At 35.1% G+C, this 27,185-nt stretch overlaps 5 protein-coding genes across 5 annotated transcripts; 3 read left to right on the forward strand and 2 right to left on the reverse strand.

Annotated features, from left to right (window-relative positions):
• The first annotated feature begins 9,036 nt into the window (after positions 1-9,036).
• On the forward strand, positions 9,037-9,576 carry LOC137824753 (uncharacterized). Its single transcript, XM_068630428.1, has one exon. It carries the CDS (start codon positions 9,037-9,039, stop codon positions 9,574-9,576), a length of 540 nt encoding a protein of 179 aa, XP_068486529.1.
• Positions 9,577-11,407: 1,831 nt separating this feature from the next.
• On the forward strand, positions 11,408-12,243 carry LOC137824754 (uncharacterized mitochondrial protein AtMg00810-like). The gene is made up of 2 exons (XM_068630429.1): positions 11,408-11,790; positions 11,844-12,243. Exons 1-2 carry the CDS (start codon positions 11,408-11,410, stop codon positions 12,241-12,243), a joined length of 783 nt encoding a protein of 260 aa, XP_068486530.1.
• A 4,335-nt stretch (positions 12,244-16,578) lies between these two features.
• Positions 16,579-18,161, forward strand: LOC137824021 (photosystem I reaction center subunit IV A, chloroplastic-like). The gene is made up of 3 exons (XM_068629442.1): positions 16,579-17,107; positions 17,789-17,854; positions 17,965-18,161. Exons 1-3 carry the CDS (start codon positions 16,886-16,888, stop codon positions 18,067-18,069), a joined length of 393 nt encoding a protein of 130 aa, XP_068485543.1. The 5' UTR covers positions 16,579-16,885; the 3' UTR covers positions 18,070-18,161.
• Positions 18,162-18,833: 672 nt separating this feature from the next.
• Positions 18,834-21,221, reverse strand: LOC137824020 (protein LOW PSII ACCUMULATION 1, chloroplastic). The gene is made up of 4 exons (XM_068629441.1): positions 20,882-21,221; positions 19,629-20,192; positions 19,438-19,488; positions 18,834-19,188 (listed from the first exon to the last, which is right to left on the reverse strand). Exons 1-4 carry the CDS (start codon positions 21,109-21,111, stop codon positions 19,047-19,049), a joined length of 987 nt encoding a protein of 328 aa, XP_068485542.1. The 5' UTR covers positions 21,112-21,221; the 3' UTR covers positions 18,834-19,046.
• Positions 21,222-25,879: 4,658 nt separating this feature from the next.
• On the reverse strand, positions 25,880-26,671 carry LOC137824755 (uncharacterized). The gene has a single exon (XM_068630430.1). It carries the CDS (start codon positions 26,669-26,671, stop codon positions 25,880-25,882), a length of 792 nt encoding a protein of 263 aa, XP_068486531.1.
• Between the last annotated feature and the right edge of the window lie 514 nt (positions 26,672-27,185).

The following is a 27,185-nucleotide window of genomic DNA, read 5'->3' on the forward strand; positions in this document are numbered from 1 at the left end:
ATATTTCTTCATGTTTACCATTGATTCTCATTATCAAATCTCCACCATTAACTTTGATGATCAAATATGGGTTACTAGATAATATTTTAACTATCTTATAAGGTGCTTCCCAATTAGGAGACCACTTTGCATAAAATTTAAATTTTTTTATCGATAGAGGCATTACAACCTTCCAAACTAAGTCACATTGAGTAAATGTCTTCATTTTTAACTCATTTGTTATAAACTCACGCAATTTGTCTTTTTAACAATATTTTTCAAAGTTAATATTCATTCTTCATCGAGATTATTCATTTAATAAGTTGTCAAATCCTAATATGCTTGAGTAGACAATTCTTTTGTCTTTGTAATCTCAAATATTGTAAATTAATCTCAATTGGTAAAACTGCATCATGTTCAGAAACAATAACTTACATGGGGTTAGCGTTGTAGGTGATATCAATTGTCTTGCGATGGCGGTTAAATGGGCGAAATCACAATTGAATCGTGGTGCCTGGGCTACTACACTCTTAAATAAAAAGAGTTTCATCCTGACTATTAGTTATAGTTTTTGGCATAGTGGTAAGCACTCAATCCAACAATTAGTATTAGAGTCAATGTCACAAGTTTGATTTCCAGTGGAGCAGTTTTGAGGGAAAGATTGTTGTAGGTGACATCAATTGTCCCAAAACAGAGGAAAAGTGAGCTAAATCACAATCTAATCGTAGCAATGGGTTGTTACGTTCTTAAGTAAAAAGATTTACACCTTAACTATTAGCTATAACTTTTGGATTAGTGGTAAAGTTCGATCGAACAATTAGTTATGGGTGAATTCTCAAGTGAATTTTTATAAGACCATAAGATTTGCGTTAAAGTATCATGTCAGGTTTCTTGCTTGCTCTCTACATGTTTTCTTATCAATTTTATCAAAAATATCATTAATAGCTACAATTAGCATTTGCTTGAGCATAATAAGGCGTTGATACTAATAATTTTATAGTTCTTGATTATGAATATCAAATGACCATTTGACCAATAAAAATTATCTCTATTTTTTCATAATCAATTTTAGTATTCTAAATCTATACACAGTGTATTCTTCTATAAAATTGCACATATTTTTCATCCATATCTCGTAAAGGGATTGCTTAAACTCATTTAGTACAAAAACGAACTACCACTATAATGAATTTTGGACCTTTAAATAAAAGTTGGCATTTCTGAATAATTAAATAGATTGCCCAACCTCGAAATAAACATCGTATTATCACAAAAAGTAACTTACTATATGATACCTTTTGAATAGGTCAACATTTTTTACATTCTTCACAAGACTTGGCATACTTGATACAATCCTTTAAGATTAATGGCTAATACTAGCCTTGTAAAATTTTCCATTTGATTCTTTCACCTACCATGTGGGCACCTCAAATCCCACTATGAACCTCTACCAAAGCTATATAGGATTTAGTGTCACCTAAGAATAAAAAGAAAACCTCATTAACTCCTTTTTTTATAACTCATTTCGTAGAATAACATAGGTAGTAGATCAATGTTTAGTTGTTAAACAAAATCCAATAGACCTATTTTTTTTATTTATTAAGTGCTTACATTAAAATGCAAAATGTGTCTTTATAAACCATCAAATTAGACTTAGATCTTTCATGTGTTCTAAAAACACAAAGTACCTCAGGGTTTGTATAATTCCTTCTTATAAGCAAAAAACTTGGACAAACAATGTTGATAAGCAGTGTTAAAATTTCATAATATCGAATATTTCAATGCTTACACTATGTATGAACAAAATGTTTGTTTCTACATTCTCTTAAGAGGATATCCCCTTTGAAGTATCAACATCAAAATCTCTTGAAGAATGTGCTTAAAGCTTCTCAACACTAAAACTCTTATGATATGTCAAAATATATTCTTTGAAAAGACTTTCAACCACACGTGGTCCTTGCTTTACTCCATTTTTAGGAAAAACTATTTGACCAAGTCTGATAAGTGATGTTGTGTATCATAGTTTTGCTTAAAGAAGAGATGTGCAATCAATTCTGCATGAAGATCATTTAATGTGTCTCTTCTACATGTCAAATGATATCTTGTAAGTCTCAATTTCCCTTTGATACAATCACCGAACTATACACTAAATTTCAAATATCTACGAAAGAAATTACGATGCATATAAACTCACCTATTGCAATCTCTTACACAAATCTCAAGTCTATCACTTCCACTGAAGCAATACTTTACTTCAGAGGACTTATTCAACAAGGTACCATAATGGAAAGTAAAAAAGGTTATGGTCTAACCTACAAATGTTTTAATCATAGAAGAATGTTGCAGATAATGTTTTCATCTTCACTCTACCAAGAAGGTTTTCTAAAGCTCTTATCTACATCAAAGATCTTCTTAAGAATGCACTAAATCTATTCTACACCAACAAGCATCTTGATATGCCTTATGACAACCTTGGAAAAGCTATTTGTTGCATACAATCTTTTTCTTTACTCTAGTTTATGTGAAAGGTTTCTAACTTAGGCTTAATAAGTCATGTTAACTATCGAGATGTTGTGTAAAGAAGAGAAAAACATTCAATGCTACATGGAGGACATTTAATGCATCTCTAGACATGGACAAACACAAGCTTGAAGTGAAGACCTGAGTTAAAGCTTCTTAACAAGCGGAGAAGGACTTACAACGAATTTTTCCTCAACATTCTATAAGAAGAAACTATATAGAGTTATTAAAACACTACCAAATCTTAAATGCTTAGAGGTTTATGTGCCTAAGTTTTATAAAAACATTGTTTGTGTTCATTAAGAAACTAGAAGAATGTATAAACCTTGTATTCATCACAAGACGTGATAAGAAAAACGCACGCGAAAACAACACACATAATCAATAAACAACGCCAAAAAATAAACGACACAAGATTTAATGTGGTTCGGTCGCCAACTGCAACCTACATCCACACAGGAAACTATTAGGTTTTATTTCTTTCCTGTTACATACGCAATTACAAGTACATTGATCTCTTTAAATAGAGATTATAAAGGGGACACAATGATTAAGCCCACTCACTAAAACATGGTGTCTAGTCAGCCCAACCCAATTGGTCATGGCTTCACACTTAACAATCTCCCACTTGAAGCCACGGAACAATGTTCACCTACGCTTCAACTGTGTACATGAACTTCTGCAATCTGTCAACGGAACTCAATGTTCCACCACTAGTTGCCACCAGCCTTCTTAATCATTTTGAAGGCTTCGTTGAAACTCCTATGAGTTTCAACACGTTAGTCATGACTGAAACTACCACTGACTCGTTCTTTGTTCCTACCGGCTCCCACTTACACGAACTGCCGGATCCTGGAACAGCCTAAGAACAAACACTCTCCATACTCAACAAGAAATTTTCTGGAGATGTTTCAATAGTTGGAATACTAGTTCTCTTAACCCACTGTCGTCTAGGGACCTCAGATGAAACACGACCCGTGCTTCCACTGCCACAAGTACCTCTGACTGGTCTACCTGAACCTTTCCATGCTCGTTCATCCTGAATCTGACCTGTGGATCTGAGTTTCTCTTTTGTAAAGACAACCTCCTTTTGCCCACTAGATTATGTGAACCAGACTTTGTTTATCTTTTGAATTGGGACGGTCACTCCCTCAAACGATAATTCGACCATATACAACGAACCTCTCTTTCTTCCGCGGGCCATGACAAGATTTCCCTTGACGACCTTCCACTGCTGATCTCCGAACTTCACATCATGTCCCTGTTCGTCCAACTGCCTAACAAAAATCAAACTTTTCGTCAAGCTTGGAACAACGCTAACATCCTTCAAAGTCCATAAACCGACTGACGTCTTCAACACTATGTCACCCATGGCCGTAACATCAATAATTTTGTTGTCCATTAGTCTTATCTTTCAAAAATCCTCAATAACTATATTCTGCAATGCTTCATTGTTGTGGGTAGCATGAAATGAAGCATTAGAATCCATGACCCAGGAATCCACATTGCTATCCGCGTAACAGACTAAAAGGTCCTCGTTCGCGGAGTCTTCTGCAATGTTGACTTGTTTATCATTTTGGCGTTGATTCCTGAAATGCCCCACCTCCTTGCAGTTCCAACATGTTACACTTAAGCAATTTTGAGTCTTTGACTGATTGCTTCTTTTGTTCTTGCTCCCACTATCTCTGATATTTTTCTTACCTCTGGTGACATTTAGCAATTCACTAGATAATTCCCCAGAAATCCTTCTTCGGACGTCCTCGCCAAGAATGAGATAACGAATCATCTCAAAAGTGAATCCATCGGGTCCCGTTGAACTGGTAACTGCTGTAACTGTTTCGGAGCAAGTGTCAAGCAAAGACGATAGCAGTAGTAAAGCTTGAACTTCACCATCGAACTTAATGCCACTAACGTAAGTCTGGCTAAGATCGAATTCATTTTATTGATGTGCTCAATAACTGAATTGTCTTCCTTCATCCTTGTGTTTACCAATTCTCTAATTAGAAACACCTTGTTTGCAGCAGATGACTTCTCGTACATGTTAGACAATGCTTCCATGATACCTTTCGTTATCTTCTCCTTCAAAATGTTGAACGCAACATTTTTGGTCAAAGAGAGTCGGATAACGGACATGACTTTCCAATACAAACCTGTCCACTCTACATCAGACATCTTTTCTGGCTTGTCACCCAAAACCACGTCCTAATCTTTCTGAACTAGCAAATCCTCAATTTCCATTTTCCACCAACTGAAATCCATACCATCGAATTTTTCAATTCGGAACTTCCCGTCTTCTGCCATCTCAAACGACACTCACGGTTCATAAAAAATAAAACCCCATCGCACACGACGCGCTCTCTCTTGCACATCGCGTCGTCGCGCTATGCATCTTGCACGCAACATCGTCGTCCAGACTCGCCTCCGCGCCCCACTTGGTTGCTGCCGCGCGCTTTGCACCTCAAACAGACCTGCATGAAACACGATATGGGAAACAAATCTGCACTTGTTCGCCGCGAAACGTGATATAGGACATGCACCTATTTGTCGTCGCCGCACCATGCACTCACTTAGTAGACCTGCATAAAACGCTCATGCAAAAGATCTGGTTGTCGCGAAACAAGATTTTTCGCCGCCCCCACAAAATCCTAGCTTTGGGATGTCGTTGCCGCCCCCACAAAAACCCTAGCCACCACGCGTCATAATACCGTTGCGCCACCCACTATAGGCACTATCCCTCTGCCCTTGTTGCAACCGCAATTTTCATGTCTCGACGATTAATTTCTACTAATAGGATCTCTAGTGCGTAAATGAACCAAGTTCTTGATACCAACTGATGAGAAAAAAGCACGCGGAAACAACACACATAATCACGAAACAACGCCAGAAAATAAACGACACAAGATTTAACGTGGTTTGATCGCTAACTACAACCTACATCCACATGGACAACTATTAGGTTTTATTTCTTTCCTGTTGATGCGCAATTACAAGTACAATGATCACTCTAAATAGAGATTATAAAGGGGACACAATGATTAAGCCCACTCACTATAACATGGTGTCTAGTCAGGCCAAACTAACTAATCTGACTTCACACTCAACAAGACGTTACCTCTCTATCTAGTAAGAAAAACTTATGATTGTTTAAATAATCTTTTATTTATAAAACTGTCTTAATTAAGAGTGATTCAAGTTTTAAAAGAAAATGAATACATTTCCAATAATACTCTAAATTATTAGTTAGAAGAAGTTAAGTGTTTAAACAATACCCAGATACGTGGTTATGAGTGATTAAACAAGTGTATATGAAAAAAAAAATATTATATAAATAAAAAGAAAGAAATCTTGAGCATTTACTTTTTAAAGTGTTTTTTTATTATGGCAAACTTTACATGTTAAAATTTTATTTTGTACCGGTTATATTATGTACTATTTAAATAGTATATACATATAAATAATTTATTCAACTGAATGATTCATTATAAAAGAGATTTGTTGTTCACGAATACCCAAGAACTTTTAATTTATTAAAGCTTGAAGTCGTTTTCTAGAAACAATGTATGTAAGTTAGTCTGAAAATCGGTTTGATATTTCTCCAAAATCGAGATGATCCGAAACTGTTGATGAATGCTTGAGCTTGTCCTTGCACTTAAATTAAAGTTGATGATGGTAGAATGAACATTATTTTGTTAGTAGAGAGAGTGTTGTTTAAGATTTTAATTCCCAAACTGGATGTTTGTTGCTTGTAAATAAGCCGAGTTCTTAATGAGAAAGCTGTTTTCAGTAGGTAACATCTCATATAAAATAACTCATTTGACCTCGACATTAGTGCAATCTACTTTGTTTATTAGGTAGTTAACCTTTCACGCACATGAAAAATAACCCCACAAACAACCGCTACTAACGCACAACTTCTTCTTTTCTTATCTATTTTTTATTCAATTCTTAAATCAAATTTATTAAACTTGTATTCAACTCAACTAATCCTCCATAAATAATACCTACCACAATTCAATCTATCATATACCACTTTCATTTTTCTATTAACTAACTAAACATTATTAATGCTGCAAATATCAAACACACACTCACCAACCAGTTTAAACTAATCTATATTTGATCCCTACCATAAAAAACCCTAACTTGTATTATGCCATGTATTCAATTAGAAAGTTGTCGTTTTAACTATTTCTTCTTACCATATTATCCCAAAAATATTATGATGTGTATCTAAATTTACACATTTCAATTTTATATCATATTTATCTAATTTAATTTATAATACTACGGTTGTACAACACTATATGTTCATTTTGTTAATAAAATAATTTAATGATAAGAGAAAGTAGAGAGCATAAAGTCCTCTTTGTAACATCAACTTGGGGTAGCAACTACCTGAATCATGATTGATCCTGCATGTGATAATGATTCTTATAATATGTTCCTTTTGTCCCTCTTACAAGTTGCTACTATTCCTTTTGTCCATATAAATTGGTTCAATTCATGATTCCAATGATGTGCTACAGAGACTGCCACCAACAATTTGATTCCATATCTCTTTTTATTATTTTATTCTATTTTAGTCAACTGAAAATCAGAAAAAAAAAATGAGAATGAATAAACATTGTAATTACCTAACCCTACGAAAAAAAAAGGGAAAGATATCTTGCCTCGTTAAGTTATGCTTGAAGGTTTCAGGCTGAAAGCTGCAAATGGGCGATCTCTTGAAGTAGTTATGGAGGTAGGGGGTGTAAAAAAAGAAAAAAAAAGTAGTTATGGAGGTTTTCGGGCTGTTATTATACCGTCAAATAAAACGTCAATGATTTTTCGTCGACAGCTTCTTCCTGCACCTCCATGATTTCTTCGGACACCTCCATAACATTTTAAAATATTAAAACTGTCCTTCAGTAAAAAAGATAAAAATGAAAGTTTTGTTTTACATTTTGTCCACGAGTGAGAAGGTGTTTGCTGTGGTGGTGGGGTGCAGTGTCACGGTTGTGGTGCTTGAGGTCATGCTTGAGGTGGTGCATTGTGGTGGTAGCTGCGTTGTGGTGGTGATGGTAACTGTCGTACATAATATAAAATAATAAAAACACAAAAACCAAAACCAATGCTACGGATTATACAATCCGAAGCACAAAAAATACAACTTTCGGATTATGCAATGCGAAACTTAATTGGATAAATCTACCGGATTACGTAATCTGGAACCCTAACTAAAATATTGCTAATATTGGATTACATAATCCATAACTTATTAAACACTAAATTTTATCGAATTATGTAATATGGAATTGGTTGAAAACTTAACACCTATCAGATTACGTAATCCATGACCTAACTAAAAACCCACCGAATTATGTAATCCAGAACCTCAGTAAAAACCAACTAGATTATGTAATCCGGAACCTAACTTAAAACCCACCAGATTACATAATCTGATACCTATTTGTGCGAATGGTTATCTAACTACACTGTGCCTTCCGCCACATTTCACTTCAAAATTAAAACCAATGAAATTATTAACCTGTAAATGAAGATGGCAGTGGAAAAGGAGAGCTTTATAAGGAATGGAAGCTTTGAGAGATGGAGAACTTTGAGAGAATGAGAATTTGAGAGTAGGAGAAAGTTGAAGGAGGTGGGAGATGGATGTGGGTGTGTGGCGCTGGGAGTGAAGGAGAAAGGGGGAGAAAGTGAATGCAGGTTAAATTAAATTAAGTTAAAGTTATATTTTATTTTTTTAATATTTTTTTACTAAAGGGTACAATAGTAAATGTGCTTTTAGTATGAGATGCCGGAAGAAGCCATGGAGGTGCAGGAAGAAGCTGTCTTTTTCGTCTTCAATCCCTAAAATTGTGTCAAGATGTTTTTTCAGTATCTAAGAATCTCAACAAGCCCCAAGTGGAGACTCTCCGGTCAATTGCGATTTTATTTATAAATACATGAGGTAAGATTCAAGTGAAAATAAGCATACTGAAAAACATAATTAGTAAAGAATAATGAACTTTCTTCTAGTAATTTAGAACATTCGCGTTCATTATATAAAGTAAAAATTTTCTACTCAACTTTTTGTTATTCACTTTTCTTTAAAATTTAGATGAGAAATTCGATAAATATGTTAGATATTGTGTTTTTATAACCGCATATAAATGCACTTAAGTGCACATGGTATTTTATTTTTCTGTTTCAATTGTTGAATTAATATTTCTAAGTAACTTCTCATAAAAGCATTTAAGAGTCAGTTACTGCAAGTATTATAAGTATGTAATTGTTAGCAAAGATAATGAATATCTTGCTATGCTTTATTCATCAACACCAACAATTGGTATCAAAGTTATCTCCTTGAGGGATCTGTGAGGTTAGTATAGTGCATCAATGCAAGGAGAGTCCAATTTTTCAGCAATGGCACCACCAGTCTTTGATGGAGACAATTATCAAATGTGGGTCGTTCGTATAGAGGCCTACCTAGAAGCATTGGATCTATGGGAAGCTGTAGAAGAGGACTATGAAATTTAGTTCCTTCTAAAAAACCCTACTATGGTACAAATAAATTCACAAGAGGAAAAGAAGATGAAGAGATCAAAGGCAAAAACATGCCTATTTGTAGTTGTATCTCCTATGGTATTCACAAGGATAATGTCCTTGAAGTCAGCAAAAGAAATTTGGGATTACCTCAAGGCAGAATATGCATGTGATGAGAGGATTCGTGGAATGCAAGTGATGAATCTAATTAGGGAGTTTGAATTGCAGAGAATGAAAGAGTCAGAATCCGTAAAAGACTACTCTGGCAGACTTCTAAGCATTGCCAACAAAGTGAGGTTGCTTGGATATGTGTTAAATGATTCAAAATTTTTGGAAAAACTGCTTGTAATAGTTTCAGAGAGGTTTGAAGCCTCCATAACAACCTTGGAGAACACAAAGAACCTATCAAAGATTTCTCTTGCAGAGCTCTTAAATGCTTTACAAGCAAAAGATCAAAGAAGAGCCATGACACAAGATGGAGTAGTAGAAGGAGGCTTAACAACCAAGCATCAAGGTTACAACAAGTATAAAAAGAAGAAGAATTGGAAGAACTAGCTATCAAATGAAGAGAATTCAATTAGCAATCACCAAAATGAAGGAGAAGGCTTAAAGAAAACCTATCCACCTTGCCAACACTATGGAAAGAAAAGCCATCCACCATTCAAATGTTGGAGAAGACCTGACGCCAAATGTTCCAAATGCAACCAACTTGGACATGAAACAGTGATATGCAAAAACCAAAATCAAGTGGAAGAGGCAGATGCTCAAGTTGTTGATCAAGAAGAGGAAGATCAATTGTTCGTAGCCACTTGTTTCTCAAGTAGAGAATCAAGTGAAAGTTGGTTGGTTGACAGTGACTGCACCAACCAAATGACACATGACAAGGAACACTTCAAGGAATTGAGAACTATTGAGAGATTAAAAGGGTGAGGATTGGAAATGGCGAACACCTGGCAGTAAAAGGAAAAGGCACAATAGCTATCACAAGCTATAAAGGTACAAAAGCCATTACAAATGTTCTTTTTATGCCATAGATTGATGAAAATCTTTTGAGTGTTGGTCAATTGTGGAAAAAAGGCTATAAAGTGATGTTTGAAAATAAACATTATTTAATCAAAGATGTTGATGACAAATATTTGTTTAAAGTTGAAATGAAGGGAAAGAGTTTTTCTCTCAATCTAATGGAGGAGGAGCACATGACCTTTAAATCCAAAGAAAGTGTCACTGAAATTTGGCACAAAAGACTCGGAAATTTTCATCATCGAGGACTACTTCAAATGCAATCAAAGAAGTTGGTAGAAGGACTTTTTGATCTTGATGATGACCTGACCAACTGTTGAGCATGCAAATTTGGGAAGCAACACAGGCAATCATTCCCTAAACAGGCCTAAAGGGCTTTGAAGAAATTGCAACTCATTCACACTGAGTCCTTGGACATCGTTGACTGCTAGTGATGGTGGGCCACGTAAACTGGGTCCCACAAGCGGCATGATTCAGTGTCTCGCAAGCGGCACGAGCCAGTGAGCCGACTAGTGGTCGGATGTCGATCACCAGGGTGTGCCGATGTGTCCTCGGCAACTGAGTGAGGCCGATGTGACATCGGGCATCGGTGATTCGAACAGTAGAATTAGACCACGAAAGGTGGGTCCCAGAAAACACATCAGTTATCAGTTATACCATCCAGAGTTAAGAGAGAAGTCCTAAGTCACGAAGAGTCCATGCGTGTGGTGTGAATAGCGCATTCAGGCGCAACACAAGTAAAGAACCACTAGAGGCGCTAAGGCTCGTTAGGGTTACGTTTTCCAGGGGCAGGCTACATGCATGGCAAGTGAACAGTTAGGGCACCCCCAGGACGGATAGCCCCAGAGATTAGGTGCACAAGTTGGTACCTAGGTGGCCATTCCGTTAGAGGTTGCACTCTAGTAAGGGAGCCTTACGCGCTACATTGCCCTAAGATTGGGTAATAGCGGCGCTAGGGCATTCCCTCAGAAGCCCTAAATGCGGGTAACGGAAACAGCGGAAACCCTAGACTATATAAAGGATAGTAAGAAAGCCTACAAGGTACGCAGTTCTTGAGACTATAACTATTACACACATTTCTGTTTCTTTGCCCCAGTATTGACTTGAGCGTCGGAGTGCAAACGACCTCTAAGGCGCCCCTTTGTCTTTGTAGGTACAAAGTGTTTTGATCGAAGGAAAGCACGAACCAAGGCAGAGAGAATTAGGCGTTTGATCGTCGTTAGAGGCACGAGGGCAATCGAGTCAACCGACAAGAACAAACACCATCATTAAATGGTAACCTTTATTTTATAGCCTTCATTGATGATCTAACAAGAATGTGTTGGATTTCTTTTTGAAACAAAAATCAAAAGTTGTTTGTGTATTTATGAAATTTAAGGCCAAGGTGGAAAATGAAAGTGGTTGCACAATTCAGATTTTAAGATCTGATAATGACAAGGAGTACACTTCAGAAACTTTCAATCGTTTTTGTGAGGAGGCAGGAATTGAGCATCAATTAACAACCCCAAACACTCCACAACAAAATGTAGTTAGTAAGAGGATAAATATATTTATAATGGAAGTTAAGCAAAGTCAAGATGAAGTATTCATGTGTCAGAAGAAGTATGCAAAAGAAATACTTAAAAAGTTTCAGATGGAAGATTGCAAGGCAATGAGCACTCCCATGAATCAAAAGGAGAAACTGATCAAAGAAGATGGATCTCCCAAAGTTGATGAAGCTGAATTCAGAAGCTTAATAGGATGTCTAATGTATTTGACACAACCAGACCTGACATTCTAAATTCACTAATCATTATATCCAGATTTATACATTGCCCAAATGAGACTCACATGAGGGCTTCAAAGAGAGTCTTCAGATACATCAAGGGAACTTGGAACTTTGGAGTTATGTTCTTGAAGCTTAAGAAGTTCAAGTTAATTGGTTTCTCTGACATTGATTGGGGAGGTTCCATTGATGACATGAAAAGTACATCTAGATATTGTTTGAGCCTTGGATCAAGGATGTTTTTATGGAGCTCAAAGAAGCAAGAAACAATAGCTCAATCCACTGCTGAGGCAGAGTTTGTTGCTGTATCGACTACTGTGAATCAAGTTTTCTGGTTAAGGAAGATCTTGACTGATATAAGACAGAAGATTGGAGTTTGCAGTTCAAAAAATAAAAAAGGAGTGTTAGATATTGTGGTTTTTTGTAACTACATATAAATGCACATAAGTGCACGTGATATTTTATTCTTCTGTTTCAATTGTTGAATTAATATTTTTAAGTAAAGTAACTGCTCATAAAAGCATTTAAGAGTTAGTTACTGCAAGTATTATAAATGTATTGTTAGCAAGAATAATGAATATCTTGCTCTACTTTATTCATCTACACCAACAAAAAAGAAAACAATACCCGCATCACCCATTAAATTTCAGAGAAATCAACTAACACTAATACCTCCCTATAAATCAGGGTTACACTCCGAAAAATCAGCTAACACTGATTTTATGCAGATATATGTTAGATATGGTCCATCAATCAGTTGGTCCATTACTAGATGTTATAAATAATTCATCTAGCTTTTATGAGTTTTACAATACACTTTCTTAACACAGAGTACATACTTGATTGTCGGAGAACCTTCTACAGATTTATTCCTAACTGAGCGCTAAGGAGCTGAAGTCTTGAAGTATAGAGGAATGAATCATTGGAGAACAAGGGAACGAACGAATGACCAAGACCAACAACAATTGTTACAAACAATCTTAGGTATTATATAGGTTCACTTTGTCTATACAAGTACAACTTCCAATAACTCAATAGAAATTGTGGCCTTTAAAGGGTCATAGGCAATAATATAATATTTGGTGGAAAACTTGATTGAACTTGAAGCCATGAGTGAAAAGGTAGTAATAAGGAACTCAAGATAGCAAGGATGCAAGAAAATAGAAGCAAGAAGATGAGAATAAGAAAATAGAAGCAAGAAGATGAGAATGCAACTAGGTTTGAAGAAGTAACAAGTAAAACTAGTTGAACCTTATTTGTTAACATATGGGTTTTGGTATAGTCCTTCCATATTTTTTTTGTAGTATTTGTTTTAATAATATATTTTTATATGATGACAAATGATTGTTGTTACTTGAGATGTCAGCCTAGCTGTATCAAGTTGAATAATGATGTCTAACATGAAAACTTCTAAAAAAAAAAGACTAATTGAACCTTATGTTCAGCAGCAAAATAATAGTGAGAAAAAAGTAATTAAATAGCTTTTGTTTCAAGATAATCAATAATTTGAATTCAAACAGAAAAATATAATTTTGGTTTCTATGTTTTATTTTTTTATTGATTTTGAAAGTTGAGACAAAATCTTAACTGAAAGGAGTTGTCAAGACGATACCTATAAACTCATTGTTGATTTGATAGCAAAAAATGAAAAAAAAAAATATGATATTAACCTCAATAAAGAGTGATTGAAAGAATAACTCTTCATACATGTATTTTTTTTAAAGATTCGTTACATCCATTATGGTAAGTGTTAAATATAAGATTTAGAATAAAAAATATAGGATGTTCCAAATAAGTGTATCAAGAGAAATATATATATATATATATATATATATATATATATATATATATATATATATATCAAGAGAGTTCTAGGATATAGTATATATCATGAGAAAAATGAAAATATTGATGACAATATATTTATGAGAAGTTTCACCATGAAACAAAAATCAAGAATTAATATACTTCAACAATCACGAGATATTTTTTGATAACTATTAAAATTAATTATTTAATTGAAATCGAAAAGACTTGATAAAACAATTACTAAAGGATGAACCACGTAGTAGTTATACAACTCTTAGTGAAGATGTATGACAAACAATCAATTTATAAAGCACAATTCAAAACAATAACATTATATATATATATATATATATATATATTTTGTAAGAATAAGTCTATATAGGAGTTAGAATATATTTATAAACTCATACATGAAAACGCTCGGACGTAATGACTATCCAAAAAATTGAATACATTATTCTATCTCTCTTTTACTCTTATTTGAGGGTTTTATATCTTTTTTAACTTTTAATATTTTTATTTTTCATGCTTCTACTTTTATACTTTTTTATTCTTTTTTATCTTAAAAAAATAAATATAATCAAATGTTTGTTTGTATTATAATCTATGTAACAATATGTATTCATTAATTATACTATTAAATTATGATCAAGTTATATAAATATTACAAAAATTTCTAATTTTAGTTGGAGTTTATTAATAGAGGTGTTATTAATAGAGGTTACTATAAAAATTTTTAGTAAGGCACAAATTTAGTAGAGATTTTTCAATACTAGAGATTTTCTAAACAAACATATGATAAAGTCAATGATTTTTTAATAAGTCAAAATAAAATATTTTAATTCTATTCTTTTCTCTTTTTTTCTTGGCTTCTCCTTCTTTATAACCTAACACTAGTAAAAAATAGAAAACATAAAAGTGATGTGGTGATATTTTTGAAATCAACATAAAAGTTATTATGTTAATTAAAATTAAATATGACATGGTAAGTTTCTTCTTTGTAACCCTAGACTCTTCTTCGTTCACTCATCACTAATCCTAAACACTTTTTTGATTTCTCATCTCCAACAACAAATTTGAACTTAGTTTAGAATTCTCGTCATTCTCCTCATATAAATTTGTGCTACGCCATTTTGATTGTGGATGTGGTTGGTGCTCTGTCTATATACCTTCCTCTCACTAATTCATGATTCTTCACTCTGCGCTTGTGGTTCGTCGATTTCATGGCGAGGTTCATACTCACATTGATGCTTCCATCTAGATATTATTATCTATTTTATTTGTTTGGATTATTCAATGCAATACCTATATTATTATTGCTATTTCAAATTGGAGATAAACTTGAAATTCAATAAGTTGGGGATAATCGAGTTTTTCCTCTGTTTTATATGATGCAACTGCTGTATATTTTGAATCATTGTTCTGCTGCTTGTGATGGATTATTATTGGTCTATTTTGTATGAAAGAGTTATTTTCTTATTTCGTATGTTGTTATTATAATTTTTTGTAATCCAAAGATCAATTTTTTTTATGTTTTCAGGAGTCTTTATGAAGATTATGAAGATTACAGTAAAAGAACAGGAAAATAAGATTTGGTGCATCATTCACTATTTTCAAAGGATAAATGCTACAATGTCCAAGGAAATTGAAGCGATTTCACTTTAAAAGATGATTCTACTAAGATTTCTGGCCTTAGTGCCAACTTTTGTTTTAATAAATTTGTACATACAAATGTTTAACCCCCTTAACATTTCTAAATATTAAAATCTCCATTGCTTTGAAAGTAATTTAAATAAAAGATGAACATTTTATTTATTTTTATTTGAAGTGCATATTATATGTAAATCACTCCTTAACATTTCTAAATATTAAAATCTCCATTGCTTTGAAAGTAATTTAAATAAAAGATGAACATTTTATTTATTTTTATTTGAAGTGCATATTATATGTAAATCACTCCCACCATCTTGGTTATACTTTATTCTTGATTTGTCACATATATTATATAATTATTGATTTGTTTTAGGATTTAAGTGCATAAAAAATACAACACATTTAAAAAATACAAAAAAATGAAAGTAATGGGGTTTGCAAAACCCTTGAAAATAATAGGGGTTTCGAAACCTGAAAGTAATGGGGATTTGAAAAACTCTTGAAAATAACAGGGATTTGGAAACCGCAGGAAATAACGAGGGTTCAAAAAACCTTTGGAAGTAACGAGGGTTTACAAAACCGCCAAAAAATAATTGATCTTCCAGGTGTTACTCAAAACCGTCGGTAATCCCTTAACAATGCTGGATTTAAAAAAAAAACGTGGGAAACACATTTAGCAGGGGTTAAAAGCGTCGAAAACGTCAAATATAACCTCTGTTAAAAATAATTTTTCTTATTGTGAGATGTAATAATTTGTTTAAAATCAAAAATTTATCCTATTTAAAATATTGTTTAATCGGTAAGTATTTTAGAATATAAATCATAAATTAAAAAGAAAAACTACTAGCTATTTTTTAAGTATCCACAATAGTATATTTATCAGGAAAAGTATATTAAAGAAATTATAACATTTATTTTTCACTTAAAACATTATAACTTAAATGTATCACATTCTAACATTATATAGTAAACACTAGTGAAAACCATGTGCTGATAAAAAGAGTGGAAAAAAGAAAAAGAAAAACTAGTGAAAACCATGGCCTGCGTATCATATAATATTAGAAAATATTAGTTATTTTTATTATCAGAGAAACATCATGTTGACTTATAAGAACCAAAATTAAAGGTGACTTATAACAAGAAGAAACATTATGTTTTAAGTTACGTTACTTTATTGGAAGAACATGTTATTGAGTTGTAAGAAACTAAACTCGAACCTTTGAAATAAAATGTTGGGTTCGAGAATTTAGATAGAAAAAAATGTAATAAAAAACAGTATAAATGTAATATTTATTTTGAAATTGCCATTTGGCATTTACAGGTTTGGTTGCATGGCAGAGTGAGTAAGGAAGCCACACACGGAGTTGTTTTGTGGGAGATTTTGTTTTGGATGATTTGTAATAACATTATCCAATGGAATGGGATATGGTTCACAAGTGGCAGCACCCTAGTGGACGACACGATTGATGCACACTTCTGGGGATCAGATAATTCGCCAAACTAAACATTCATCTTCATTCAAAGCCTCTCACTGCTTCTGTTAATCTTGTCCTTTTGCAACACTTCAGATCACCAAAACCAGAGAGACAACCTAAGTTACACAACACACACAGGAACATGGCATCAGCAGCATCTGGCTTTGTCTTGTCTCTTAATTTTGCAGCTGCCTCCACAAACTCATCCCCTTCAAGGATCATCTTCCCCTCAAAGAACAATGCTTCTGGGCTTGTTGTAAGGGCTTCAGATGAGGCTGCACCCGCACCTGCCACCGCCACTCCCCCACTTGAAGCTGAAGCAAAACCAAAGCCACCCCCTATTGGCCCCAAGAGAGGTGCTAAGGTCAGTTACCCCCACAATTCAACTTTTTTTCTAGTTATGCTTTTGCTCATCTCGTGCTAAGTCACTTTCAACCTTTGAACATTACCCTTAGTTGTTGATTGTTTCTCAATATACACTAGCATCCCTCTAGAATTGGATTGATAACAGCAAAAGGCCGATAAAGGTATTGAATTGGTTTGAGATAATGTTTTTTTTAGCAAATGTGTATAAACTTGTCGACCTCTTATTTCCATTTTCTTTCTTGATAGAAAAGATTTATAATAGTGAATTTGGATTTTCTCAAAACTACAAACTAGTTTGTGTTATGTGGTTTAACTCTAAGCTTATGTATTGTATCCATGACCCTAGGTGTGTCGAACTAGTTTCTTGTTATATATGGAGAGAAGGTGAATTCTGGAGGAACATGATAGCACCATATACTTCAACATACCCTTAAAATTGATAGGTGGGATTTGTTAAATAAGAAAAGAGATCTTCACAATGTTATAATTTTCAATAAATTTTCAGTTGAGACTAAGTTGTAACATTTATCTTCAAACTATATGGGAACAAGGGACAGTGATGAATCTTGCTAGTTTTATTTATTGGACGCTGTTAATAAATAGTTTGAAAGTTGAAATAGGTGTTGAACTAGTTTGTAGCAAGAGGGTCAGTTTCTAATTTTTCTTTGCAATCAAACAGGTGAAGATTCTTAGGAAGGAATCTTACTGGTACAAAGGAACTGGCTCTGTTGTTGCTGTTGATCAGGTTAGTGCTCTTAAATTCACTCTAAGGCAATGATTCACTTTCATATTTCTACCATCCCATGCATTATGCAAACCCAAGGCATGTTTTACTGGTTTGTGTTTGTTGTGCAGGACCCCAAGACTCGCTACCCTGTTGTGGTTCGATTCAACAAAGTTAATTATGCCAATGTATCAACGAACAACTATGCTTTGGATGAGATCGTGGAAGTCGAATGAGTCCAATTTAATTGTAATTTTGATGCTTGTATTGTTATTGCAGTTAATAGTCTAAGGTTTTTTCAAGACACAAAACAAAAGAATTTGTATCATATCCTCTCTGATATCTGCCCCTTCATCTCTATTCTCTGTGAACTACATTCTGCGTGCAGTTGTTCATAATCTTCCACTGCCCAAATTCTTATTTTATTGAAATTAGTAACTAGTTTTGTTGAAATTGGCCTAAAAATGAAAATGAATACTTACCCATGCATTTTCTCGAGGTTGATCGACTATAACGAACTTAATTTGATTGTTCTGACTTATTTTGTCACGTCTTTACTAAAGTAGAAAAGATGAGGTTTTGCAGCTCATGGGGGTGTTGAAAGGAAAGATGAGAGAATAAATAGAGTGAATGAAATATTATGCCGCAAAGATAGAAACATTTATTACAGGAAAGATAAAATAAGTTCACAAGTTATTACGTTAGCTATGCTAGTTCTTCTCACGTACTATTAACATGATTGTACTGTGTTTTTCTAGTGGTTTCAACCTAAATGCTAACATAATGCTTACCAGTTTATGCCTTTTGGCGTACTAGATATATTATGAAAAATAAACTCATAGAAAAGTACTTTGTAAAGACTTTGAGATTGATAGAGTATAGGAAAATATTATTGTCAAAATACTAAAAAATCTTCAACAAATATAATCACTATACAGTTTTTAACTTACTATAGTCATACAAAAGCTAATATTACCAAAGGACAACCGTGAAGAAGAGGTTGACACGATTCTAATGCAGAATTATGTATCATATTTAATCAACTCAAAAAGTACAAAAAGAAAACCAAATCATAAAAGTTCAATAGAATGTCCACTATAGGGAAACAAAACCAGGAAAAGGAAATGAAGAAGTAGAGGGGTGCAGTCTTTGTTTTGTGGGGAGAGGAGTATGAGAGATCAGCCTTCAGAAGTAGAAAAAAACACTAGTCCTTTTAAAGAACTCTACCATCCATGCCATCTAGTAGGCCAGTCCAGATTCCCTTTACTGAGGGTAGTTGTGCAACCAAAGCATTCCAAGGAGGATAACCAACACCACTACCACGAACACGACCATCCATGCGTAAGGATAGATACCTGTACAATGAGAGAAAAATGCCTTAGTTCTTCTGTTATTTCACTGTAACACATCCATCACCTAATAAGCTTTTTTAATTAGAGTATCTGCACCACATTAAATGACTGCACAATTTCGCTGCAAAACTATAACCTCATGAATGTGAAACTTTTCATTTTAAAAGGAAAGATGTCAATGATCTTTTGCTGAAAACATAGACATCTCTTCACATTTATATACCTGTCAGCCCTAACATGGATAGTACTTACACTGGAGAATCAGAAGGTACACCAGCTAACTTCTTTTGCTCATCTAACCACCTATTCACAAATACAGGAACAATTTTAAAAAAAGCAGACAAAATAAGTTCAGTTGCATATTGACTTTTGATTCATTTTTCATTCTTGAAAAAGTAATAGGAATGAGAGGTGTTCAGCTTTTATCATTCTCGTAGCCATACCCAGACCACTCATTGATGTAAACTGGAGCCAGTTGCCATAGTCTCTTCCTTCTTGTGGCAAGTTCTTCAGTCTCCTCAAAGTCCAAAGCAGGTGAATTTCCATCTGTTACTAAGGGCACAACAAGCACCCCTCTGTCCAAAAGACTTTCAGTGAAAGGTTCACTGCGCGTAAAAGACTCGGTCACAAAGGATGCAGGGCCAGCACATATGACAAGACGAGCAATCCCTCTCAAGGAACTCACGGGAATGATCTTCTTCTCATCCACACGGAGCTTAAGGTTTGATAAGATTTCCTCTCTTGAGAGGCGAGCCACTTGTGCATTCTTTGCTTTGTTCTCTCTGAAGTACAAGAAAGCAAATAAGGACACTGCTGCAATGTCAATGGCAAGGCCCTTGAGAATTTCAGGGACTTGACTTGCCCTTGATGAGTTAGCCAGTGCTCCAATTAGTTGTGTGATTGCTATGAATGACCCCAGAGAACCACTTGCGACAAAAGCAATATAAAAGAACATCCTAACAGACCGAAAAGGTGAGAGAACCTCGCTCCTTATCTTGGCTGTAGAGCTGAAGAACAAATATGAAGCATCACTGCCTAATACAACCTGATGAAAGAAGCATCGCATAAAGAGGAAAAACCATAAGAAAAGAACAACATTCAGTGAACTCTGCATTCATGTCAGAGGTTTGTCAAAACAAAATAACCATGCAAAATTGCAGACAAAAATATCTTATATAGCGTGTTTCGTTCCAAACCTCGGATGTTTTTCGCATTTAGTATGAAGCTAATAATATAACCTCCACATTCCAATGTGATTTCTTGTTTCTCAACAAGTTTCTAAGCATATTATTAATCGATAATACTTACATTATGTAATGTTCCTTATAAACACTCCTTGTAAAACCTAAAGCTACTTGGGAAGCAACAAGAAGAAATATCTATAAAAATGTTTATAGGGCGAGACAATTCCGATGAAACTATATCTGTTTGATCCTAATGTTTCTTTTTCAAGTTTCAGTGCCATTAAGAGGGGTACCAGAAATTCCAAGTATAAGATGAACAGGTGAAAGTATGAACTTATTTGTAACCACTAAATTCCAGTATTGGCATCAATTCTCATGATCAATTCATGGCTAGATTTTCATCTCATGAACTATTCCAAAATTGGAATTTCTATCTTTTACAAAATTGAAGCATTTGATTCTGAATCAGTAGCTTGTTCCATGTGATATGAAGGAAGAGAGAGAAAGGGTACCTAATATCTGATGAAGAGGATGGTTTATTGGCAGCAGAACAGAGAAGAGTGGGAAAGGAAGAAGAAGCCCTTTGATCTGAAAAAGAGAGAGTGTATCCATAGCTGAGAGTTCGACCACAGAACAGAAAATTGGTAGGATGATTAGTGATGAGGTTGTTGAGGGGTTGTGTGGTGAGAGTGAGAGACATAGTGTTGGAGTTAGGAGTGAGTGAACCGAACATTATAGCCATAGTTCGGTTACTAAGTGAGTGAGAGATTTGAGTTTGAGTTTGAGTTTGGCATGTGAAGGTGCATTGCAACTCAACCAACTCATCTTCTTATTTGGTTGATTCTGGTATTGCCACGCTTACCCGAACGCCCAATCCATAATTATTCATACTTTGGAAATGGGTTAAGATATTTTAAGATTATGTTACACCTTCCACCCATAACAAAATATTAATATTTATAATAAAAAAAATTAAAAAAAATAATCTTTTTAATAAAAATATAAATAAAATGTAAAATATTAAAATAATTTTTAAAATTAAAAAAATTATAAATTTTTAAAAATTATTAAAATATTAATATTTATTGGGATGTAGGATAGAAGTAAAAAAAACATTTTTGTTTGAAAGGGAAAAATCCTTTAGATGATGAACTATTGATTCTAAGTCACCTCTAGCAATGAATCAACAATTCAAAATGCTTTTCTTGCGTATTCTTGATAAACCAGTGTTTATATATAGATGTAGGAAGATCTGTTTGGAAATATATATAAAATAATTGTTTCACATCTAACGTTATTTCCTAATATATAATAAGATTGTACACTCCATTTTTTTTTCATAATTTTGTTCCTGTTATAATAACGTTTTAGTAACAAGTTTTTCAATTACTTATAATAATTGTTTTCTAGCATGTAACATAGATTTTGTTATCGTCGGTTGACTCGCTTGTCGGTTGACTCGAACGACAGTTTCTGACCCGCCTGTCTCCGCTTGTGAATCACGCTTCCTAGGTTTGAAGAACCTTTCACCTACAAAGACAAAGGGCGCCTTGGCGGCCGTTTGCACTCCGACGTTCAAGTCAGTACTGGGGCAAAGAAACAGTAAGTGTATAAAGTAGATTCAGTCTTAGAAACCGTGTAACTTGTTAGGGTTCTTATCATCCTTTATATAGGTTGTAACTAGGGTTTACTTATGTTCTGTTACCCACATCTAGGGTTCCTTGGAGAATGTCCCTGCGCCGCTATTACACAATCTTAGCATAATCTAGCACATAGACATTCCCTTTACTGGAGTGCAATGACTAACAGAATGGCCGCCAAGGTACCAACTCATGCACCAATGTTGTAGGGCCATATGCTCTATGGATGCCCTAAGTATTCACGTACCATGCATGCAACCTACCCTTGGAAACCCTAACCCTAATGGGCCTTAGCGCCTCCAAGGGTTCTTTACTTGTGTTGCGCCCGAATGCGCCATACACCCCACATGCATGGATCCCTCGTGACTTAAGCTTTCTGATATCTGAGAGCTTTATCTGATAACTTATATGATTTCTGGGGCCCACCTTACGTGGCCCATCTTTACTATCTGACACCAATGTCCGATGTCTGAGATCCTCTCTAGAGTCGATGACCGAGGACTGGTCGGTACACAGGCCCCCCAGTCTCGAGCTGTAACTTGTTTCAGCAAAGAGACTAAGTGATCTTCCTCGACGACCTACATGGCACTGGGTGATAGGACGTGAACAATGCACCGAAGTGACATCTCACCATACTTTTTTATCAGCGTACACGTGGCAAGATCAACGGTTAGGGCTCGTTGTCGCTTGCGCTTCCTCGTATACGTTTAAACCCTTAAACCCTTACGCTCCCTTCACTGTTTCATTACTTCACTTAAGCATTTCTCGAACATTTCTCATTCTCGAAAACGCTCTCTCTTTTTCTTCGAAACCCTCTACCTCTGAAACCTAATTTACTCAAAGGTATGATCTTTACTCTATGATTGCTCTTGCTTTATGATTCTGATGTTCATAACATGCCATAACTGTTCTGGGACTGTTTATGTTTTATGCATTTTTCGTTTTCTTTGTTCTTCGTTTGTTGAGTCTTTGTTTTTCTGGTTCATTGAGTCACGCCATCATTTTCTTCTAAACCTTCGTTTTTCTTCCTTTCTCTTCTCCCTTTTTAGCTTTCTTATCGAGATGGACAGAACCAAAACCACATTAAACCCTCCTCCTTCTGTCGATTACAAAACCCTCTACCGTTGGGCACCTGATGAACTCCTGGCCGAAACTTCCAAGATAACCTCTAACAAAGACGTAATAACGTACAGGGAGGGCGAGGCTGATGAAAAGCATCGTGTGTTTGGGAGGGAACACGATGCGTACGTGTCGGTTCAGCCTTGTAGGAAAGGCGAACCCGTGTGCGTCGATGATCGTGCAAGCCCTAAAGAACCCTTCTTCTTCATGTACTTCACCATCTTCAAGCGGGTCAAGCTTCGCTTGCCATTCATGGGGTTCGGTCGCCGATGTAGCTTCCGCATATCCCTTCATGAAGTTCTGCCATAATGCGCGTGCACTGCTCACCACTTACACATACCAGGATAGGGTGAGTGAACCCGTGTCTGAACAACTTTCCATCGATCAAGGTGTTCTTGCTCGAATTTTTCTTGATTTTTCTAGCCTCTGTAGGCTCTAGCGGTTGTACCCCATCAGCCAAGTAGCGTTGGTAGGGTGTCATCCAGGTTTCTCCTGCTTCAACTAGGCAAACCTGCAACGACTTCTCCCCAGCAACTGGGTACGCGTTTAATCTGGGCGTTTTTAACGTCTCCTGAGTCAACGACCGATGACTCCTCTTCACCTCTTCCGAAGTGTTGATCTGTTGGACTTATGTTGTACTATTTGTGGCAGTTCGAGGTGTCCTCAAGGTCTCCTGAATAACAGTCCTTTGTCTGCCCCCCTTGCCCGAACTGGCGAGCTTTGCTAGCAAAGTCAGCTCGGCCATTCTGTTCTCTGGGGACGTGTACTAGCTCGAACGCCTCAAACGTCTCCCTCAGAATCTGGACGTACTCTGGGTATGCGACCATCTGTGGATCTTTAGCTTGGTATTCTTCTGTGACCTGACCCGTGACTAACAAGGAGTCACTCTTTGCCAGCAAGCCTTTCATCAAGCTTTAACCCACCAATAGAAAAATTCCTCACTTTGGAGTGGGGATTCTTGAGACAACCTTTGAAAAACTGGATTTTATTGAAATCTTCCACTACTCCAAGGTTTCCCGTGTTAATCCTTAGTCCAGAAGACTTCAGCCCGGTCACAGCAGACCATACCTCACTTGTGATGATCATATCTACACCTTTGACATGAGAAACAAGTGAGTCACCATCAAAATGAAGGTTAGTGTAAAATGCCTTTACAAGATCAGGATAGATATTCCCTGTAAGTTCTAAGAATCTCTTCAACTTTTGTTCTTTGATAATACTCCTTACAGAATCCAACTTCTGTTATTTCATCCATGTGAAGGAAACAACTTTTGGGGTATTCACATTCTTTCTACTTGTCTCAAGTAGATACTTGTTGATGAGATTGGTATCTCCTGCAAACCATCCTTCAAGCTTTCTAAAGCTTTTGACGCCCCTTGATTTCATCCTTTTTGCAGATGGAGGAGTTCCAGCCATTGCTTAAATCAGAAACAATTTCTGCAAAGAAAGCTTTTAGAGAGAGATAAAAATAGCAGTTCTATATCAACCAGTTATTTGTGAGTGAAAACAATAACTAAATGCATTGGGTTTTATAGCAGAGAACACCTCATCAAAGCTGGTTGTATTTAACATAAAAAACGAATCAAATATGAACCATAAAGCTGACATAATCAGTCAAATCAGAAAGGTACAGATTCACATGTGATATTTGACCAAGCATTTAAGACATTTTTTATTTTCAAGGTAAGTAGAGATTTGATCTATTAAAAGCAAATGTACCAGGGTTAAACTGTATTCAAACATCCAATTAATGCACTTTTGACCATACAGGTCACTAGGCTTAACATAAACACAAACCAGAATTTAAAAACCAAAAAACAGATTTGTCCAGAGCTTATCAGATACAAAATAATCGGTTGTTTTGAGAAAACAATCGGTTAAATTTCTGTTCTGAAGAAATTAAAAAAACATGTTGCATATAATCATTATGTTTTAACATGTTTGCAAGCTATTAGATGTATGAAGAGTAGATGGAGCACATAGGAACTACATATAGAAACATAGAGAAGTATATTGAATTGAATTTTGAGCACCAATAGTTCTCAACAAAGAATGAGAATTTAATTCTCAGATCACTGATTTTCTAATTACAGAAGTTCAAGAAACCAACACTAGATTTTGATATGTTGGCATGTACAAAACATTTAGTCCTTGTTGAACCTTTCAAAAGAAATCAGAAATCTGCAAAACATAACTTTGTCAAATCTCAAGGTTTGATCCCTTAAAGAATTTGGGACCTTGAGTGTTTGATTTATCTTTGTATTACCAATACATCTAGGAATCCACTTAAAGATGCCTTTAGGTACACGAGATTTACGCAACCTGCAATACCTGGCAGAATGACCTTTCTTCATAAAATAGAAGCATGTAACAACCGGTTGAAACGACATTTTAACCGATTGTTTTTCTGGAAAATTTGAAAAAGGTTTTGTAATCTTTTTTTCCTTCGCTTTGAGGGTAAAACCCCAAACCTACTTTTCCAAATACACATTTTTGTGAGGCTAAAATATCTTCAAAATTGGACTTTCCAGTTGTAAGCTTGTCCAAGGTTTTCAAAAGATAGCAAATCTTCTTTTCAAGAAGTTCACAATTTTCACAAACTTTTATCTCACAACTGTAAGAAGAATTTTTGTAGATTAAATCTAGATTTTCTAAATCTTCTTTTGTTTTGCATAGCTCTTCCTCTAGATCCTTAACTTTATTTTCTAACCAGTTATTTAATCCTTTCAACCGGTTGAGAGAAAGTGCCAATCAGTTGGCTTCATCATGAGTTTCATAAAAAGCATTAAGCAATTGATCATAGGTGGTACCTTTACTTGTTGAAGTAGAATCCATGCTACTTGTTACTAATGCTTGAAGGCAAAGATTAGCTTCCTCATCATCTGAAGAACTTGAGGATGAGACATCATTGTCATCCCATGCTATATATGCTTTCTTAGCTTTTCCCTTTTTCTCCCTTTTGAAGTCTCCCTTTTCTTTGACTTCATTGTTTGGACATTCACAGCCATAACAAGTATACTTATTAGAATTGAATTCACTAGATTTCTTTGAATCGTACCTTTTAGAAGCTTGTCTCTTTCTCAAGAATTTGCTGAATTTTCTTGATAACAAACTTATGTTCTCTTCTTCACTTTCACTGGGAATTGGTTGTTGTTTGCTAGCTTTAAGTGTTATGCTCTTCTTATGCTTGTCTTCACTTTCTTGAACAGCAAGCCTTTGAATCTCAATTTCATGCTCTCTTACTTTACCGAAAAGAGATGCCACGGTCATTGAGGTGAGATCCTTTGATTCAGAAATGACAGTAACCTTTGGATGCCATGTTCTATCAAGACACTTCAGTACCTTGATGTTAAGCTTTTCTTCATCAAACTTTTTACCAAGACTCATAAGATGATTCACAATGTGAGAAAACCTCTTCTGCACATCACATATGGATTCTCCCTTTTGCATTCTGAAGAGTTCATACTCTTGAATCAGAGCATGCTTCCTAGCTCTTTTCACATCAGTTGTGCCTTCATGTGTGACCTCCAAGATGTCCCGCATTTCTTTAGCCGAGCTGCATTGTGAAATCCTAAAAAACTCATCACAACTTAGAGCAGATGTTATAATATTTTTTGGCTAACCAATCAAATTTAACTTTTTTTACTTTCTGCCTCAGTCCACTCGGGTGAAGGTTTATCAACTAAAACATCATATTTCTTAACTTGAGGTACAAAAGGATCATTTTCAATTGACTCCCAAATGCCTTTGTTAGTTTAGTGTATAAAAAATTTCATTCTCACTTTCCAAAACTGGTAATTAACCCCACAAAACAGTGGTGACCTGTTTATAGAAGCACCTTCCCCCAAAAGGCATTTTATCAGCCATAAAAAAGATTTCCAGAAAACAGAAACAAACTTGAGTAACTTTCAAGAACCTTGTTATTGATGCCAATTGTTAGGATTGATGGCTAGAACAAGAGGGGGGTGAATTTTTTATAAAAGATTTTCACAAATACTTTCCTTAGAATGAATCTTTAACAATCAACTCAAAAAAGCAATTCAAAAGGCCAATCAAA

This window comes from Phaseolus vulgaris, chromosome 8, assembly GCF_000499845.2.
Source record: "Phaseolus vulgaris cultivar G19833 chromosome 8, P. vulgaris v2.0, whole genome shotgun sequence".
Classification (NCBI taxonomy): Eukaryota; Viridiplantae; Streptophyta; class Magnoliopsida; order Fabales; family Fabaceae; genus Phaseolus; species Phaseolus vulgaris.